This window comes from Rhinichthys klamathensis, unplaced genomic scaffold (genome assembly GCF_029890125.1).
Source record: "Rhinichthys klamathensis goyatoka isolate OS25496 unplaced genomic scaffold, OSU_Roscu_1.1 h1tg000011l_1, whole genome shotgun sequence".
In the NCBI taxonomy this organism is placed as follows: Eukaryota; Metazoa; Chordata; class Actinopteri; order Cypriniformes; family Leuciscidae; genus Rhinichthys; species Rhinichthys klamathensis.
In genome coordinates, this window is record NW_026606564.1 from 17,304,165 (window position 1) to 17,323,571 (window position 19,407).

The following is a 19,407-nucleotide window of genomic DNA, read 5'->3' on the forward strand; positions in this document are numbered from 1 at the left end:
CGAGTAGGTGTTTTGAGTCTGTGATACGAGTAGGTGTTTTGAGTCTATGATACGAGTACGTGTTTTGAGTCTATGATACGAGTACGTGTTTTGAGTCTATGATACGAGTAGGTGTTTTGAGTGTGATACGAGTACGTGTTTTGAGTCTATGATACGAGTACGTGTTTTGAGTCTATGATACGAGTACGTGTTTTGAGTCTATGATACGAGTACGTGTTTTGAGTGTGATACGAGTAGGTGTTTTGAGTCTATGATACGAGTACGTGTTTTGAGTCTGTGATACGAGTAGGTGTTTTGAGTCTGTGATACGAGTAGGTGTTTTGAGTCTGATACGAGTAGGTGTTTTGAGTCTGTGATACGAGTAGGTGTTTTGAGTCTGTGATACGAGTAGGTGTTTTGAGTCTATGATACGAGTACGTGTTTATGATACGAGTGCGTGTTTTGAGTCTATGATACGAGTACGTGTTTTGAGTCTGTGATACGAGTAGGTGTTTTGAGTCTGTGATACGAGTAGGTGTTTTGAGTATGATACGAGTAGGTGTTTTGAGTCTGTGATACGAGTAGGTGTTTTGAGTATGATACGAGTACGTGTTTTGAGTCTATGATACGAGTAGGTGTTTTGAGTCTGTGATACGAGTACATGTTTTGAGTCTATGATACGAGTAGGTGTTTTGAGTCTGTGATACGAGTACATGTTTTGAGTCTATGATACGAGTACGTGTTTTGAGTCTATGATACGAGTACGTGTTTTGAGTCTATGATACGAGTAGGTGTTGAGTCTATGATACGAGTACGTGTTTTGAGTCTATGATACGAGTACGTGTTTTGAGTCTATGATACGAGTACGTGTTGAGTCTATGATACGAGTAGGTGTTGAGTCTATGATACGAGTACGTGTTTTGAGTCTGTGATACGAGTACGTGTTTTGAGTCTGTGATACGAGTACGTGTTTTGAGTCTGTGATACGAGTACGTGTTTTGAGTCTGTGATACGAGTACGTGTTTTGAGTCTGTGATACGAGTACGTGTTTTGAGTCTATGATACGAGTAGGTGTTTTGAGTCTGTGATACGAGTACGTGTTTTGAGTCTGTGATACGAGTACGTGTTTTGAGTCTGTGATACGAGTACGTGTTTTGAGTCTGTGATACGATACGAGTAGGTGTTTTGAGTCTGTGATACGATACGAGTAGGTGTTTTGAGTCTGTGATACGAGTACGTGTTTTGAGTCTGTGATACGATACGAGTAGGTGTTTTGAGTCTGTGATACGATACGAGTAGGTGTTTTGAGTCTGTGATACGAGTAGGTGTTTTGAGTCTGTGATACGAGTACGTGTTTTGAGTCTGTGATACGAGTACGTGTTTTGAGTCTATGATACGAGTAGGTGTTTTGAGTCTATGATACGAGTAGGTGTTTTGAGTCTATGATACGAGTACATGTTTTGAGTCTATGATACGAGTACGTGTTTTGAGTCTATGATACGAGTAGGTGTTTTGAGTCTGTGATACGAGTACATGTTTTGAGTCTATGATACGAGTAGGTGTTTTGAGTCTGTGATACGAGTACATGTTTTGAGTCTATGATACGAGTACGTGTTTTGAGTCTATGATACGAGTACGTGTTTTGAGTCTATGATACGAGTAGGTGTTGAGTCTATGATACGAGTACGTGTTTTGAGTCTATGATACGAGTACGTGTTTTGAGTCTATGATACGAGTACGTGTTGAGTCTATGATACGAGTAGGTGTTGAGTCTATGATACGAGTACGTGTTTTGAGTCTGTGATACGAGTACGTGTTTTGAGTCTGTGATACGAGTACGTGTTTTGAGTCTGTGATACGAGTACGTGTTTTGAGTCTGTGATACGAGTACGTGTTTTGAGTCTGTGATACGATACGAGTAGGTGTTTTGAGTCTGTGATACGATACGAGTAGGTGTTTTGAGTCTGTGATACGAGTACGTGTTTTGAGTCTGTGATACGATACGAGTAGGTGTTTTGAGTCTGTGATACGATACGAGTAGGTGTTTTGAGTCTGTGATACGAGTAGGTGTTTTGAGTCTGTGATACGAGTACGTGTTTTGAGTCTGTGATACGAGTACGTGTTTTGAGTCTATGATACGAGTAGGTGTTTTGAGTCTATGATACGAGTAGGTGTTTTGAGTCTATGATACGAGTACATGTTTTGAGTCTATGATACGAGTACGTGTTTTGAGTCTATGATACGAGTAGGTGTTTTGAGTCTATGATACGAGTACGTGATTTGAGTCTGTGATACGAGTAGGTGTTTTGAGTCTATGATACGAGTACGTGTTTTGAGTCTATGATACGAGTAGGTGTTGAGTCTATGATACGAGTACGTGTTTTGAGTCTGTGATACGAGTACGTGTTTTGAGTCTATGATACGAGTACGTGTTTTGAGTCTGTGATACGAGTACGTGTTTTGAGTCTGTGATACGAGTAGGTGTTTTGAGTCTGATACGAGTAGGTGTTTTGAGTCTGTGATACGAGTAGGTGTTTTGAGTCTATGATACGAGTAGGTGTTTATGATACGAGTAGGTGTTTATGATACGAGTGCGTGTTTTGAGTCTATGATACGAGTACGTGTTTTGAGTCTGTGATACGAGTAGGTGTTTTGAGTCTGTGATACGAGTAGGTGTTTTGAGTCTGTGATACGAGTAGGTGTTTTGAGTCTATGATACGAGTACGTGTTTTGAGTCTATGATATGAGTAGGTGTTTTGAGTCTGTGATACGAGTACATGTTTTGAGTCTATGATACGAGTAGGTGTTTTGAGTCTATGATACGAGTAGGTGTTTTGAGTCTGTGATACGAGTACGTGTTTTGAGTCTGTGATACGAGTAGGTGTTTTGAGTCTGTGATACGAGTAGGTGTTTTGAGTCTGTGATACGAGTAGGTGTTTTGAGTCTGTGATACGAGTACGTGTTTTGAGTCTATGATACGAGTAGGTGTTTTGAGTCTATGATACGAGTACGTGTTTTGAGTCTATGATACGAGTACGTGTTTTGAGTCTATGATACGAGTAGGTGTTTTGAGTCTATGATACGAGTACGTGATTTGAGTCTGTGATACGAGTAGGTGTTTTGAGTCTGTGATACGAGTACGTGTTTTGAGTCTGTGATACGAGTAGGTGTTTTGAGTCTGTGATACGAGTAGGTGTTTTGAGTCTGTGATACGAGTACGTGTTTTGAGTCTATGATACGAGTAGGTGTTTTGAGTCTATGATACGAGTACGTGTTTTGAGTCTATGATACGAGTACGTGTTTTGAGTCTATGATACTAGTAGGTGTTTTGAGTCTATGATACGAGTAGGTGTTTTGAGTCTATGATACGAGTACGTGTTTTGAGTCTATGATACGAGTAGGTGTTTTGAGTATGATACGAGTAGGTGTTTTGAGTCTGTGATACGAGTAGGTGTTTTGAGTCTATGATACGAGTAGGTGTTTTGAGTCTATGATACGAGTAGGTGTTTTGAGTCTATGATACGAGTAGGTGTTTTGAGTCTGTGATACGAGTAGGTGTTTTGAGTATATGATACGAGTAGGTGTTTTGAGTCTATGATACGAGTACGTGTTTTGAGTGTGATACGAGTACGTGTTTTGAGTCTATGATACGAGTAGGTGTTTTGAGTCTGTGATACGAGTACGTGTTTTGAGTCTATGATACGAGTACGTGTTTTGAGTCTGTGATACGAGTAGGTGTTTTGAGTCTGTGATACGAGTAGGTGTTTTGAGTCTATGATACGAGTAGGTGTTTTGAGTCTATGATACGAGTAGGTGTTTTGAGTCTGTGATACGAGTACGTGTTTTGAGTCTGTGATACGAGTAGTTGTTTTGAGTCTATGATACGAGTACGTGTTTTGAGTGTGATACGAGTACGTGTTTTGAGTCTATGATACGAGTAGGTGTTTTGAGTCTATGATACGAGTACGTGTTTTGAGTCTGTGATACGAGTACGTGTTTTGAGTGTGATACGAGTACGTGTTTTGAGTCTATGATACGAGTACGTGTTTTGAGTGTGATACGAGTAGGTGTTTTGAGTCTATGATACGAGTAGGTGTTTTGAGTCTATGATACGAGTAGGTGTTTTGAGTCTGTGATACGAGTAGGTGTTTTGAGTATATGATACGAGTAGGTGTTTTGAGTCTGTGATACGAGTAGGTGTTTTGAGTCTATGATACGAGTACGTGTTTTGAGTGTGATACGAGTACGTGTTTTGAGTCTATGATACGAGTAGGTGTTTTGAGTCTGTGATACGAGTACGTGTTTTGAGTCTATGATACGAGTACGTGTTTTGAGTCTGTGATACGAGTAGGTGTTTTGAGTCTGTGATACGAGTAGGTGTTTTGAGTCTATGATACGAGTAGGTGTTTTGAGTCTATGATACGAGTAGGTGTTTTGAGTCTGTGATACGAGTACGTGTTTTGAGTCTGTGATACGAGTAGTTGTTTTGAGTCTATGATACGAGTACGTGTTTTGAGTGTGATACGAGTACGTGTTTTGAGTCTATGATACGAGTAGGTGTTTTGAGTCTATGATACGAGTACGTGTTTTGAGTCTGTGATACGAGTACGTGTTTTGAGTGTGATACGAGTACGTGTTTTGAGTGTATGATACGAGTACGTGTTTTGAGTGTGATACGAGTACGTGTTTTGAGTCTATGATACAAGTAGGTGTTTTGAGTCTGTGATACGAGTAGGTGTTTTGAGTCTGTGATACGAGTAGGTGTTTTGAGTCTGTGATACGAGTACGTGTTTTGAGTGTGATACGAGTACGTGTTTTGAGTCTATGATACGAGTACGTGTTTTGAGTGTGATACGAGTACGTGTTTTGAGTCTATAATACGAGTACGTGATTTGAGTCTATAATACGAGTACGTGATTTGAGTCTATAATACGAGTATGTCTTTTGAGTCTATAATACGAGTACGTGATTTGAGTCTATAATACGAGTATGTCTTTTGAGTCTATGATACGAGTACGTGTTTTGAGTGTGATACGAGTACGTGTTTTGAGTCTGTGATACGAGTACGTGTTTTGAGTCTATGATACGAGTACGTGTTTTGAGTCTATGATACGAGTACGTGTGTTGAGTCTATGATACGAGTACGTGTTTTGAGTGTGATACGAGTACGTGTTTTGAGTCTATGATACGAGTAGGTGTTTTGAGTCTGTGATACGAGTAGGTGTTTTGAGTCTGTGATACGAGTAGGTGTTTTGAGTCTATGATACGAGTACGTGTTTTGAGTCTATGATACGAGTAGGTGTTTTGAGTCTATGATACGAGTAGGTCTTTTGAGTCTATGATACGAGTAGGTCTTTTGAGTCTATGATACGAGTCTGTTTTGAGCTTTATATTACTATCATGAGATTTAAAACAGCACTTCAGTTCGGTGACAAACGTGAAGCTGAACGCTCAGACCGCAACATCTACGGACACAGAATTACTTTTGAATGTTGACTTTTTTCATTCGCTATAATGATTATACATAATAGCCACAAATGTAAACCTATATATATGCATGATGTGCATATCTTAGAGAGCAGGTCGATGGCTGATGTGTGTGATAAACAATTTAACAATGGGAATTAATACATGCACAGCGTTGCTGCAATCAAATAAATATAATTTACTAAAATTATTTGAAAAAAATGAATCAGTGTTGATAAAATAATGAAATCATTTGTTTATAATTTGTATATTAGTGAATATGAGATTAACATGACACAGCAACTAGACAAAGCGTTTGAATCCTAGAATTTAAAGTTTCTCTTTCATATCCACCCAGTGAGAGCAGAATATTCATCTTGCTTCACGGGATATTCATCTTGCAGTTATTCTTCTATTCTACTATTCCTCAGGTGTCAATTAATACAGATTTACAACACAAGGTTGCCAACAGGGGTGTAAATCGAACGCTTGTAGCGATACGATACAAAATCGATTCTCTTAGCCAGCTATTCAATATGTGCCAACAGCTTAACTGTGCGTTCACACCGGACGCGAATAGCGCGTCAAATTCGCGTCTAGTTTGACGCTTGACCACTTTGTGTTAATTCGCGCGTCAAGAGTGAAACTGACGCGCGTACATTTTTCTTCAAACTTTTGTTTTTACGCGCGTCAGTTTCACTCTTGACGCGCGAATTAACACAAAGTGGTCAAGCGTCAAACTAGACGCGAATTTGACGCGCTATTCGTCGGATTCGAAACCCTTGGCGGCCATTTTTATTTTTATTTTGATCGAGCATTCATCGGGAGAGTCACCGCTCTGTATTTGCTCTGGAGAGCAGAACAGCGGCGTAGGGGTCATCGTCGCCGTATTTGTGTCCACCAGACCCTTCGGAGGCGAACCCAGTTTGGCGAGTTTCACCATTTGCTCGCTCCAGGAGCTGCGTCTGGATGACAGCCGCTTTCAGCGGTACTTCCGCCTGTCCTGCGCCCAGTTTGAGAACCTGTTGTCCCGCATCGGAGCGAGGATCACCCTCGCCCTCACACACCTAATATGTAATTTATTTTTGTGTTGATGATAAATGGAGCCAGCCTCCAAAAGTGATTAACCCCCCTGTGATTTTTTCTCTCTCACACAACACTGTCCAGACACGAATGCACTATATTATGTTGGTTGTCTTTACATTATAATAATATTTCATATAATCTAGATATGGAATAAATAGCATTCAATACAAAATGAATGTCTCATATATTGAAATCAAGTTTTATGTGATAAAATATTTGCTTTGTTGTGCATTAGAACCACACCAGGCATTTAGTCATATTACAACATAATTTATTGAAGCATCCAGATACTTCACCATGTGACAGCAGAAAGCAGCTAGGCTCCTGATTGGTTAACGCGGCGCGAATTGACGCCAAAGTTTAGATTTTTCAACTCTGGCGGCAGACGCGAATTCGCGTCAAACGCATGAATGCACAAAAAGCACTTAATAAAATAATTTGCGCATAACGCGCGAGACACTCAAATCGCACGAACTTGACGCGAGAATGAGGCGTATTCGCGTCTACCGCACCGCGCTCTACGCCTCATTCGTGAATCGTGCCGCAGGAATTTTTTACACGCGTAAAGCCCAATTTATACTTCTGCGTCGAACGCACGCCGTAGCTACGTCGTAGGCTGTGTAGCGCTTCAGCGTACCCTGACGTGCACCTCTCCAAAATTGTAACAACGCGTCAATTCTACGCGAACCGCAAGCGCTGTGATTGGTCGCTGTGAAAAAATCGTGCATATTTGTGCGTTTACATGTGAGCAACAAACTCCGATGTGTCAGATGTGTGTAAAAAATAGGATTTTTTTGTGCCAGTGTAAACACAGCCAGAGACGCCGAGCGTCAGAATAAAGGTGTTGCATCAATACATCGTATCATTAGTCTTTGATCGTAACACCCCTAGTTGCCAATCCATGGTTAACTGAGCTTTATTTCATATGCATGATGTCATCGAGTGTGTCTGGGTATGGATATGCTGTCCGCCGAGAGCTTGTTTCCTCTTACCTGCTGCTGAAGCTGAGGTTATCTCCATCGGCCTGGCCTCGTCCGGCGGCCTGCGACGCCTTCTTCCCCAGCTCCAGCATCTCCTTAATGTTCAACTCCACATTCATCACGGAGATGTAGCCGTCTGCACACACCACAGCAGAAGGAAGACCGTCTCCTGTCAAAGCCTCAGAAACTACAGCGCTTTCACAGTAAATCCTGAAGGAGATTTTCTAGGACACTGGGATGACTTTCAGAAAGTGGTCAACTTTACTTTAATTTATCATTAAGGGGTGGTTGATTATGAGTTCACTTTTCTAACTTTAGTTAGTGTGTAATGTTGCTGTTTGAGCATAAACATCTGCAAAGTCACGACACACAAAGTTCAGAGCAAAGGGAGATATTTGCTTTTACAGAAATCTCTTTATAAGGACTACAACAAACGGCTGGTAGGGACTACACGAGCTTCCTCCCGGGTTAGTGACATCACCAACTGCAAAATTTACTTATAAAACGGTTAGTTCCAGTCCTTGATTCTGATTGGTCAATAGCTGTGTTTTATTCATGATAAAACACAGCTATAACCGCTTCACCCAACGGCTCTATGCATCACTACACAACACCCCTAGCAACCACTCTTGGCAACGTAAACATATGTTTGTTCTCATTGATATTGCTTAGATAATCCCCGACCCCGGGAACACGACTCATAGATAACCATGACAGAATATGCTAATCAATGACTAGAAGACTGTTAACTCCACATCAGCAACTAACCATTCAGAAACGTCCTTCTTGAGTCTCTTCATTTTTGTCCGACTCCGGTTTAAACATAAAAGGCTAAAAGTTTTTGATATTTTCAGTGCGTGTGTGTGTGAGGTAGTCGGAGCTACTAACACACACACACACAAGCTCTTGAAGCTCCGCCCTCTGTCCCGGGAGCAGCAGCTCATTTGCATTTAAAGGGACAGACACGAAAACACCACGTTTTTGCTCACCCTCAAAAAGTGACCATTTTAACATGCTATAAAAAAATTATCTGTGGGGTATTTTGAGCTAAAACTTCACATACACACTCTAGGGACATCAGAGACTTATTTTACATCTTGTGAAAGGGCATTACAGGACCCCTTTAAGGAGTGGGGAGGGAAAAGAATACACATCCAGTTTCTGCTACAGTATAAGCCATGACGAGAAGATGTTCTCACATTTGTTGTTGGCGTCTCTGGCCAGCCATTTGCCCTTGGGGCAGTTGACCGTTCGGATGATGCTGATGAGATCCCCACTTTTGACGGGCAGGTCGTATTTGCGGAGTTTGCTGGCCGCCAGCACTCGGGCGCGATACATGGGCTCTTCCAGTCCGGTGATCTATTGGGGAACATGGGAAATATATCAGGACCTGGAGAAGTTACACTAATGTACGTCACTACATTAAAGATCAAAGCAAACGCCATCTAGAGAAGTGAGCGTGTGCGATCCATCTTTAAAGTAAACACCAGTCAGTTTGAAACTATATCTATATTAAGTTATGCATCTGAATTCACTTTAAATTTCTTGTGCAACATGTTTCTCTTTTTGTCCTTCTCTTTCTGCTCTTTCTTCTCCTTCTCCAGACGCTGCTTCTCCTTCTTCTTCAGCTCTTTATCCTCCTGGTGTTCAGGGCTCAGCATCTTCTTTCTGAAACAAACACACATTTTATTAGCAGGTCAGTTTCTATGAGGAACAAGCTTTGCTCAGTCTCAATTGGTAAATATGGTGGCTGTGTTTTTAGCAATGAAACATTTACATGTTACAAGTTACGCATAGAAGCGTAAATCTCATGTCCAAGTGAAAAAACTCCCAATAATGAGAAATTATAAGATATAAAATAATCATATTTAATATAATTGAAATTAATCCAGTTATTTTAAAGTAATAATTATATATTTTTCTTTGCTCAGACAACATTTTCACTGGCCTCAACACAAAAGCCTGATATTTTATTATTAAGATTAAGATATTTATATTTTTACTCCAATAACTTCAATTCATAAACACACTTTTGCTGGAAAATGATGGAAAACAAGGCAAAACATTGCTGACTGATACATATTAAAACACATTCTTACCGAATCTTGCGAGACTATAACAAGTAGTTTTTGCAAATTCAGCAATACTCCTAGATAATATCGTTGTGACAAATCAACAGAATTTGAAACAATGAAAAAAAGTGTGTCACAGAAAACTAAACCTGATGTACAAGACCAATGAATCTAATGGCATTGCATGGCTAGGCCGAAGGCCATGTGACCGTACTATAACCAGTCCCGATGAGCTATTGTCATGACTATAGTGTGCACTAGCGCCCGCTTTTTTAGCGGCGCTGGTTACGGAAGTATTTTCTTCATTTATTTCTCCCATAGGGATTTTTTTTAAAGTCTTCGCTAAAGCGTTATAAGCCATGAACCAAACCAACCAGCTTCGAGAATCACATTACAAACTTTCATTTGAAGCAAAAACACTAAGTACAAAAAGTACAAGACCGTGAACTTAACGGCTTCAGTGAGAAAGAACTACAATCCCATGAAGCATTGCAGACAGCATAACTGAATTAATATTAAATTAATATAAAACTACTTTCAAATATTGTGAAAAAAATACTCACACACCATGTATTTTAAGTTTATTGCAAAATGCGCATGTATATTGGAATATATAAATATCTTAATAGCGTAGGAACTCGATGCTTCATAGAACTGGCCGGATCCTTTGGTGAGTTTTGCTTGTTTCGAGCCTTTTTTTTTTTTTTACAGTCTATGGTTTCGAGACTCTGATTGGTGTAATTTTCTGCACAGCATCATGGGTAATGTAGTTTTCACCACCATACAATCTTAAAAATAAGCTGAAATAATGTGGACTGACGGCTTCAACAGAAGCAAATACCATCGATTAACAACCCCGTAACTCACAGCAGGGCTGAATTTAAAGCTTTATAAGCTATCATTAAAAATCTATTTCCCTATGGAGAAAATGGATAGAGTTTTTGCTTGGGAAACCCGACTGTTGAGCTCTATAGTGACAATATACACTCACCGGCCACTTTATTAGGTACCCCATGCTAGTAACGGGTTGGACCCCCTTTTGCCTTCAGAACTGCCTCAATTCTTCGTGGCATAGATTCAACAAGGTGCTGGAAGCATTCCTCAGGGAGTTTGGTCCATATTGACATGATGGCATCACACAGTTGCCGCAGATTTGTCGGCTGCACATCCATGATGCGAATCTCCCGTTCCACCACATCCCAAAGATGCTCTATTGGGTTGAGATCTGGTGACTGTGGAGGCCATTTTAGTACAGTGAACTCATTGTCATGTTCAAGAAACCAATTTGAAATGATTAGAGCTTTGTGACATGGTGGAAGTAGCCATCAGAGGATGGGTACATGGTGGCCATAAAGGGATGGACATGGTCAGAAACAATGCTCAGGTAGGTCGTGGCATTTAAACGATGCCCAATTGGCACTAAGGGGCCTAAAGTGTGCCAGGAAAACATCCCCCACACCATTACACCACCACCACCAGCCTGCACAGTGGTAACAAGGCATGATGGTTCCATGTTCTCATTCTGTTTACGCCAAATTCTGACTCTAACATCTGAATGTCTCAACAGAAATCGAGACTCATCAGACCAGGCAACATTTTTCCAGTCTTCACTACCCTAGAGATGGTTGTGCGTGAAAATCCCAGTAGATTAGCAGTTTCTGAAATACTCAGACCAGCCCTTCTGGCACCAACAATCATGCCACGTTCAAAGTCACTCAAATCACCTTTCTTCCCCATACTGATGCTCGGTTTGAACTGCAGGAGATTGTCTTGACCATGTCTACATGCCTAAATGCACTGAGTTGCCGCCATGTGATTGGCTGCTTAGAAATTAAGTGTTAACGAGCAGTTGGACAGGTGTACCTAATAAAGTGGCCGGTGAGTGTATATATAAAACAAAAAACTATAGTACAACTGTGACTACTTCTGCTTCTGTGACAAGGGTTCATATAATGTAGGGGTGTAACAATATGTCCTGTCAAAATATATCGCGATACAAAAATCCAACAATATGTATCGTGGATAGTGACAATGTGTTGTTTAGTTAATAGTAAAATTTACCGTGTGAGAAAAAAACAAAATCACGTTCCTCGTAGCTCACAGCAGGGCTGAATTTAAAGGTTTATAAGGTTTCTGTAAAAATCATTCATCATTTGGAGAAAATGAATACTAGTTCTTACTTGAGGAACCCATAAAGCATGTTTTCTCATAATTTACATCAACACGTTGTTCTCAAATTTAAACCTAGCTAAATTTAAGTCTCCATTTCTTCACAATCTTGTCCTCCCTCATGTGTTTTTGAGTTTATCATTAGATTCTTTGATGGCATTTCTTCCCAATGAGATTTAGTTTTCACAGATTACAGTAGAGTAAATGAACCTTCAGTCAGAAAACAGATATCATGATACCTTTCGTGATGACTGTGGCCGTTGTGATCTTCAGCTGCATTAGACCTTCACACCGTGAGGGGGAAAACAACACAAACTAAAGTCTGCACTGCAAAAAAATACTTTTCTCACTCTGTATTTTTGTCTTGTTTCCAGTCCAAATATAAAAAAAGATCTTAATTCACGAGGCATTTACTAAAGTAGTGAAATGCAGTAAGATATTATATCTTATTTTCTGGGGAAATAATCAAAATCAAGTGAGTTTTTGTTTAAAACAAGCAAAATTATCTGCCAAAGGGGTAAGAAAAAATAATCTAGTTTCTGTTTGAATTAAGATTATTTTTCTGACCCCATTGGCAGATAACTTAGCTTGTTTTAAGCAAAAACTCACTTGATTTGGATTATTTCCCCAGAAAATAAGACACAATACAGTATTTTCTGCCATTTTAGTCATCTAGTAATACCTACAGTAAATGGGGTGCATTTACCAGATGAGTAGTACATTTGGACTGGTATATTTTTAGGCATATTTGGACTGGAAACAATACTAAGAAAAGCATTTTTTGCAGTGTAGTCTTTACAGCATTTGAAAACAACATTTATCATGAGTTTCTTGACAACAGCAGAGAAAACAAGTGCTGACAAACCACTGAGGGACATGCCATATATTCTTCCAAGTCTCTTCTTTCTGTCAAACAAATCAAGAGATCAATATAAATAATGTACATCATTATTAGCATTGCTCAATCTGGCAAAGACACATTCACAGCATTAGCACTTCGTCCAGGATTCCCAGAACAGGCTTTCCATGAACACCAGTTTAAGGATGTTTCCGAGTATCTTTTCAAGTACCTATCATGATATATCAGACATAATCTTTCACGTAAATTAGCAATTCTTAAATAAATGGCAATTATAAGAAAGAATCGCTCACCACATGGCCGTTATCCGCATATGGGTCTGAAGGAGAAAGCGCATCAGTCATTGTCCTCCACCCATTGACTAGAGATGCACTGCTAGCATAATACTCACTTTTAGGAGCTGCTTTACTCTTGAACGAGTTTTGAGCAAAAGAAAATTTGGGAACAGTCTCCACATCCTCGTAAACATTGTCAAATGTCCCATGCAAACGCCTTTCCTTGGAAAAACTGAGGGCAAAAGAAGAACATATTGATGAGATGAAGTCTGATCTATCGCATTATAGAGAAAATTACATGGCGATATTAAAGATACAAGTTTAAACCGAACTCTCATCCTTCCCTCGGGTCATTCTGACCCGAAAGTTTTTTTTTTTGAGTGTTCATGAGAGGGGTCTAAGACCCCAGGACTTTTGTCGCACTTGATCCATGAATACACACACACAAAATTATGGATTTGAGGAGTTTTGTGGTTAAAAAAAAATAAAAGTCACAATCCTTCGCTCACGGCTCAATTTGACCCCCATAGGAATGAATGCGAGGAATGCTTCAGTACACATAGAAAAATGCTAAAAATGCTAAAACTTTACCAAAAAAATTAATGTATAATGTCTACATGTGTATCTGAATGCACACTGAAGAGAAACTGACTGTAGGACCCAGAGGAACAGCTCATTTGCTCCATTTAGAGATACAAGGCCCTCTAGTGGCAAGAGTCATAAAATATCAGGTTACATTATTATATTATATTATTAGGTAGGCAAAGACATCCAATAAAAAGATATTTTGAGCTGAATTAAAAGGGTTATGCATGAAATTGTGAGTTATTTTGAATTTAAGTTGAAAGAATGTGAGGAATGTGCTAAAATTAGTATTTATTTATTGATCAAAGTGATTTAAAGGTAAATAAAATAGAAAATAAGAAAAATAAAAAATAATATCACAATGAAATAAAATAAGCTTTCTGGACAAAAAACTAAATAAATAGTATAATTTTAGGGCTTCAGCTCATTTTGACCCGTGAGGGAAGGATACAATTTACCATTTTTAATTCATATTTCCAGAAGATCCCACATAATGAGACAAATGAAAGGTTTACACTGGTTGCTGGTGTTCAGTGTGTGATCCGTTCATCTTGAGGTCAGAGGTGGCCAAGACGGCTGCGCTGGTGGCCTGAGCGAGAGCGTCTCCTGACGGCGTGTCCTGTGCGCCGGCGTCCCCGGGGGAAAATGTGACCGGGCCGTTGTGTTCCTCTGGCAAGGAGTCGGGGAACTCTGTGGCCTCCAGCTCCAGGGCTGCCAGGTCGATGGCGTCGCTGTCTGCCGCTTCTGCCGCAAACACGTCAAAATCGGGGAATTCGGGAGGAGGTAAACTCGTGTCCTCTAGTGGCGCATCAGCGGGGGCAGAAACCTCAGGCTCCGGTTCTGGGAAAACAGAGAACAAGACTGAAACCAGCTCCCGAACGGACATCATTCTGGGTGGATGAGCTGCAATAAGAATTCTTTTAAAAGTATTTAAAATCGTACCGACCCCAAACTTTTGAACGGTAGTGTATATATATATATATACACTACCGTTCAAAAGTTTGGGGTCGGTACGATTTTAAATACTTTTAAAAGAATTCTCTTCTGCTAACCATGGCTGCGCTTATTTGATTAAAAATACAACAAAAATCAGTTATAGTATTAAATATTATTCCAGTGTAAATCAGCTGTTTTCTGTGTGAATATATAGTAAAGTGTAATTTATTCCTGTGATCAAAGCTGAATTTTCAGCATCACCAGTGTCAGTGTCTTCAGTGTCAAATGATCCTTCACAAATCAGTATAATATGAGGATTTGATGCTCAAGAAACATTTATTATTATTATCAATGTTGAAACAGTTGTTGGTCTGTCAGTTGTACAGTTTTTTTTTTTTTTTTTTTTTTTGGATTCTTTGATTAATAGGGTTAGGGTTAGAATCTTTTGTAACATTATAAATGTCTTTACTGTCACTTTCGATCAAATTAATTATTCCTTGATAAATAAAAGTATTGATTTCTTTCCTCCAAAAAATAAAAATAAAATTCTCACTGACCCCAAACTTTTGAACGGTAGTGTATATACACACACACACAGACATATAGACTACCAGTCAGTTATCAGTTAAGGAGTTTTTTTATGTTTTTGAAAGCCTGCATTTATTTGATCAAAAATACAGTAAAAACAGCAATATTGTGAAATTATATTACAATTTAAAATAATTTTTCTATATCTAAAATTTAATTTATTCCTGTGATCAAAGCAGAATATAAACATATTTTTTTTTTAAACTTAATTTTTTTCTGATTAATTGCAATTAAGAACAATTAACTTTTTATACGTTTTTTATATATTTTATTATGCAATAATTAATCTCCAAATAAATGTAGAAACAACACACAGTATATTTTAAATACTTGTGTAATGACGTATTTTTAAGAATGAAGGCCAGTATCACTGATAGTATATACACACACACATATATATATATATATATAAATATATAAATAAAAGGAAAAAAGACTTTCAAAAACATTTTAAAAACCTGAATAATTCCTCTTAGTCAGAGCGCTTCATCATGAATATGAATGAATATCCCCTAATTTTACTTCTCATAGCTTTAACCATGTTATTGTTGTACTGAGGTAAATTGCTATATGCACAAAAATCAACTCTAAAAAGCTCAAAAGTAGTGATGTGTGTGAAAGAAGTTGTACAAACCAGCAGTGAGCGCTCCAGTGCCGTGTCGTGCAGCCTTGTGCCTGTGGAGGTCCACACGCGGGGGTCGCGGCGGCTTCGAGGGCCCCGGCCCGAGGGACGCGGGGTCAGGGAGAGGTTTGCGTGGTCTTCCGGTCTGCAGGACTGAGCCGAGCTCCATCACAGCGGCTACGGCACACACAGGCATGTGTCAATCACAGATGCACTCACGAACTAACAGGACAGCCTCCACAGGACCAATACAGCCTTAACTTCACAGCTCGTATCATGCACAGTGAAACTGTTGAGTTCATACAGTACAGGTCAAAAGTTTGGAAACATTACTATTATTAATGCTTTTGAAAAAGAGTCTCTGCATTTATTTGATCAAAAATACAGAAAAAAAAACATAATATTATTACAATTTCGAATAATGGTTTTCTATTTTAATATACTTTTTAATATAATTTATTCCTGTCATCAAAGCTGTATTTTCAGCATCATTACTCCAGTCTTCAGTGTCACATGATCCTTCAGAAATCACTCTAATATGAGGATTTATCATCGATGTTGGAAACATTGTGCTGCTTAATATTTTTTCTTTATAACTGTGATACTTTTTTCAGGATTCATTGATGAATAAAAAGTTCAAAAGAACAGCATTTATTCAAAATAGACAATATAAATCTTTACTTTTGATCAATTTAACATCCGTGCTGAATAAAAGTATTAATTTCTTTCAAAAAAAGAAAAAGACTAAAGCGTAATGATGCTGAAAACTCATCTTTGATCACCAAAATAACATATTTAAGTCTTCATGCCTTAAAATATCTTGAATGTAACTCGACACCCTTGCCTCATTTAGTATGCGCGGTTCTATGCATATGCAAATGAGCCCCGCCTCCACTCACTCGCTCAGCTCAGAGATCCACTGGTTGACGATCACACGTTGATCTGATTGGTTACAAGGTCGTTTGTGACGTCAGAAACACCAGCGATTTCACACCGTGTTTTTTGAGACTGTCTTTGGTTTTAAGCAGAAAATACTCAGCAATGCTGTCGACTTATGAATTTAGTACACATGGCTTGTCTTAAAGCGTATTAAAAACACCACATAGACACATAAACAACATTAAAAGCTGGATTTTCACCACAATAGTATATTAAAATAGAAAACCATTATTTTAAATTGTAATAATATTTCACAATATTACCGTTTTTTCTGTACTTTGATCAAATAAATGCAGGCTTGATGAGTATACGCCATTTAGAAACAGTATAGTTTGGACCGGTGCCGTATGCATCCGTGTGAAAGACTGCAGAGTTTGCGACTCACTGTGTGCCGCTCTGCTGCTCTTCAGAGGAGAGGAGGTCTCTGGACGGTCAGCGGGAGATGGAGGACTCTCGGGGGGTCTACTGATGTAGAAGCCCTTGGGTCGGCCACACACCAGCAGGCTCTTGTGGGACAGCTTCCTCTTGGCTTTCTCTAGCGTGCTCAACACATGCTGGTCAAAGAAGTGGCTAACACTCCCCGTCCCAGAAGACGAGTCCGTCAGGGACGATCCGTCGCTCGGGGAAGGAGTAGCAGAGCGCTCGAGACTCGCACACGGGTTTGACTCTCCGGTCTCAACACTACTAAGAGTACTTTTAAGACCATTTTTACCCATTTCTTTGCCACACGCTGAAACTTTGGTCAAGCTGAAAGGTGTAGGGAATTGCTTCCGGATGCATTTGAGAGGTGATGTGATTCCCTTTGAACAAGGAGCTGAGGAATCACGCGTTGGCTCGTTTGAAAGCGGCAACACGAGGGGCAAATGCCGAACTTTGAGCGACTGCCTGTTGTGCCCATCCTCACCAGACCTGCTGACTTCAGATGTTGTGTTGGGAAAGCTTGGGAAAGATACAGGCCGTCTTCCTGAGGCTGTTTTCAGGTCTTCTCTGAAAATGGCCCGGGGTAGACTAGGGGTCTTGGTTTCCACAGCTGAACTCCAGCTCATGGTTATCGGACCAGAGCGGCCCACGCCGGCTGTTGGGAGGCGTCTGGGTTTCTCGGGAAGCACAGGTCTGTTCCTCACCTGGAGCTCTTCCTGAAACTTGGCCCTTATGGATCTGAAATTGCTGCAGGCTTCCTATAGTCGACATGAAACGCAAACGGTAACAGATTTAATCGGTTAGTTGTCATACGTATGCATGTAAGCACCCACATATCAACACATTTCAAGAGATAGTGTAATATTCAAGTAGGCAAACACATCCCTTATGAAAATTAACCATGGTTTTACTAGTACAAATAAAACCAAAACAACATGGATACTGTAGTTAAACCACGGTTTCACAAAAAATAAAACCAAAAAAACATGGTTAGTATAGTTAAACCTTGATAACCACAAATTAATTATGGTTGTACTACAAATAATAATAATAATAAAACATGGTTAAGTGTAATTAAACCATGGTAACCACACATTAATCATAGTTTTGCTACACTAACCATAGTTTAACCATTAGGCTACTAACGTTACACTTTTACTAATTACAACCCACGTTTAATTTCATAAGGGATTGATTGAAATAGCGTATATCAGTATAAAACATCAACTCCATAAACAAAATACACGTAGGCTATTTGTGATTAAACTACGCATACTTTTTGACCCATTTAAACCCATCTATCTATTTGACAAAATAGGATCTGCTTGGCGTTTTTATTTTGTTTGTTATCCCAAACAATTTATTTACCTGTTCCATCGTCGTTCAGTCTCCTTCTTGGGCAAGAGCAGATTATATAAGCATTATAATATCTTGAAAATAATCGCAAAACACGTTTAGGCAGCGGGGCATTGTTCTTATTGATTGATCAAACCGACTCTGTTGAAGGATTGGCTCATGAATATTAATCACGTTGCGTGTGGGTTGCACACCTGATTGGCTGAAATTAAGTAGCGGGCAAATGAAAGAATCCTACATTTACTTGACGACGTTCGAGGAGAAACGAAGCTTTTCTGAACTTTGAATCAACTGAACCAATGGCTTGATTCCCTGTTTGGACGCGCTGGAAACGCCACACCCTGGAGACCCCTGCTGGACAGAACAGTGTAAATGCAGACCAAACATGCATAACAACCAGACGTTTATTATGTAGCTTATGCAATCAAGAAACCATCAAATACGATTAAATGTCAAGTGTTTTTATAATATGAGTTATTTTATTAACTTGATTTGTTTTCATTTTAGAGAGCTTGCTTAATCAGGCTTTCAGCCACAAATAAAATCCTTATTTTTATTATAAAAAGGTGTCATTAAATATTTACAAATTTATAAGACTGATCCGAGATCAGGTAAAAATCGCATATAGACACTGGTTCATGGGTTAATAGAGATGGCGTCTATAGCGGGGAACCATTTAAAACATTTTTTTTTTTTGCGAACCATTGACATTTGTGACTCACCGTTTTGAAACAAATTAATCGGAAATGTTTCGAAAGCGCCCATTACTAGGCTACATCTAGGCTATAATTTGCTGGTATAAGACTTTAGATTTGTAAATGTGTGCTGTGGTAAAAGCCTTAGGGTTAAAGAGTTATTCGTTTTTCTACAGATTTTTTATGTGTGAAAAGTGACATAATAATGGCCAGAAAACATGGAATGCAATCCGGTAATAATTACTGTTTATTTTCACTCAATGCCAGTCAACCCTAATTCTCCATGTAGAGCTTGTCATGTATTTGCTTAGAGGTGGAGCATTCGGGGCAAAAGTGACTAGAGTTTTTCCCCCCCAAATCCTGTCAATCATTAATAATAC

At 39.3% G+C, this 19,407-nt stretch overlaps 1 protein-coding gene across 1 annotated transcript in view; it reads right to left on the minus strand.

Moving 5' to 3' along the window:
* The window catches only part of si:ch211-188c16.1 (uncharacterized protein LOC562677 homolog), a 31,355-nt gene extending 12,941 nt beyond the window's left edge, over positions 1 to 18,414 (minus strand). Inside the window, exons 1-11 of the mRNA XM_056262800.1 lie at positions 18,345 to 18,414; positions 16,942 to 17,734; positions 15,630 to 15,794; positions 13,987 to 14,311; positions 13,003 to 13,118; positions 12,905 to 12,930; positions 12,618 to 12,658; positions 11,992 to 12,036; positions 9,047 to 9,179; positions 8,711 to 8,870; positions 7,524 to 7,647 (exon numbers count right to left, since the gene is read on the minus strand). Coding sequence (XP_056118775.1) covers positions 7,524 to 7,647; positions 8,711 to 8,870; positions 9,047 to 9,179; positions 11,992 to 12,036; positions 12,618 to 12,658; positions 12,905 to 12,930; positions 13,003 to 13,118; positions 13,987 to 14,311; positions 15,630 to 15,794; positions 16,942 to 17,734; positions 18,345 to 18,353 — 1,937 coding nt within the window. The 5' untranslated portion in view covers positions 18,354 to 18,414. The remainder of the gene's footprint in view (positions 1 to 7,523; positions 7,648 to 8,710; positions 8,871 to 9,046; positions 9,180 to 11,991; positions 12,037 to 12,617; positions 12,659 to 12,904; positions 12,931 to 13,002; positions 13,119 to 13,986; positions 14,312 to 15,629; positions 15,795 to 16,941; positions 17,735 to 18,344) is intronic.
* Between the last annotated feature and the right edge of the window lie 993 nt (positions 18,415 to 19,407).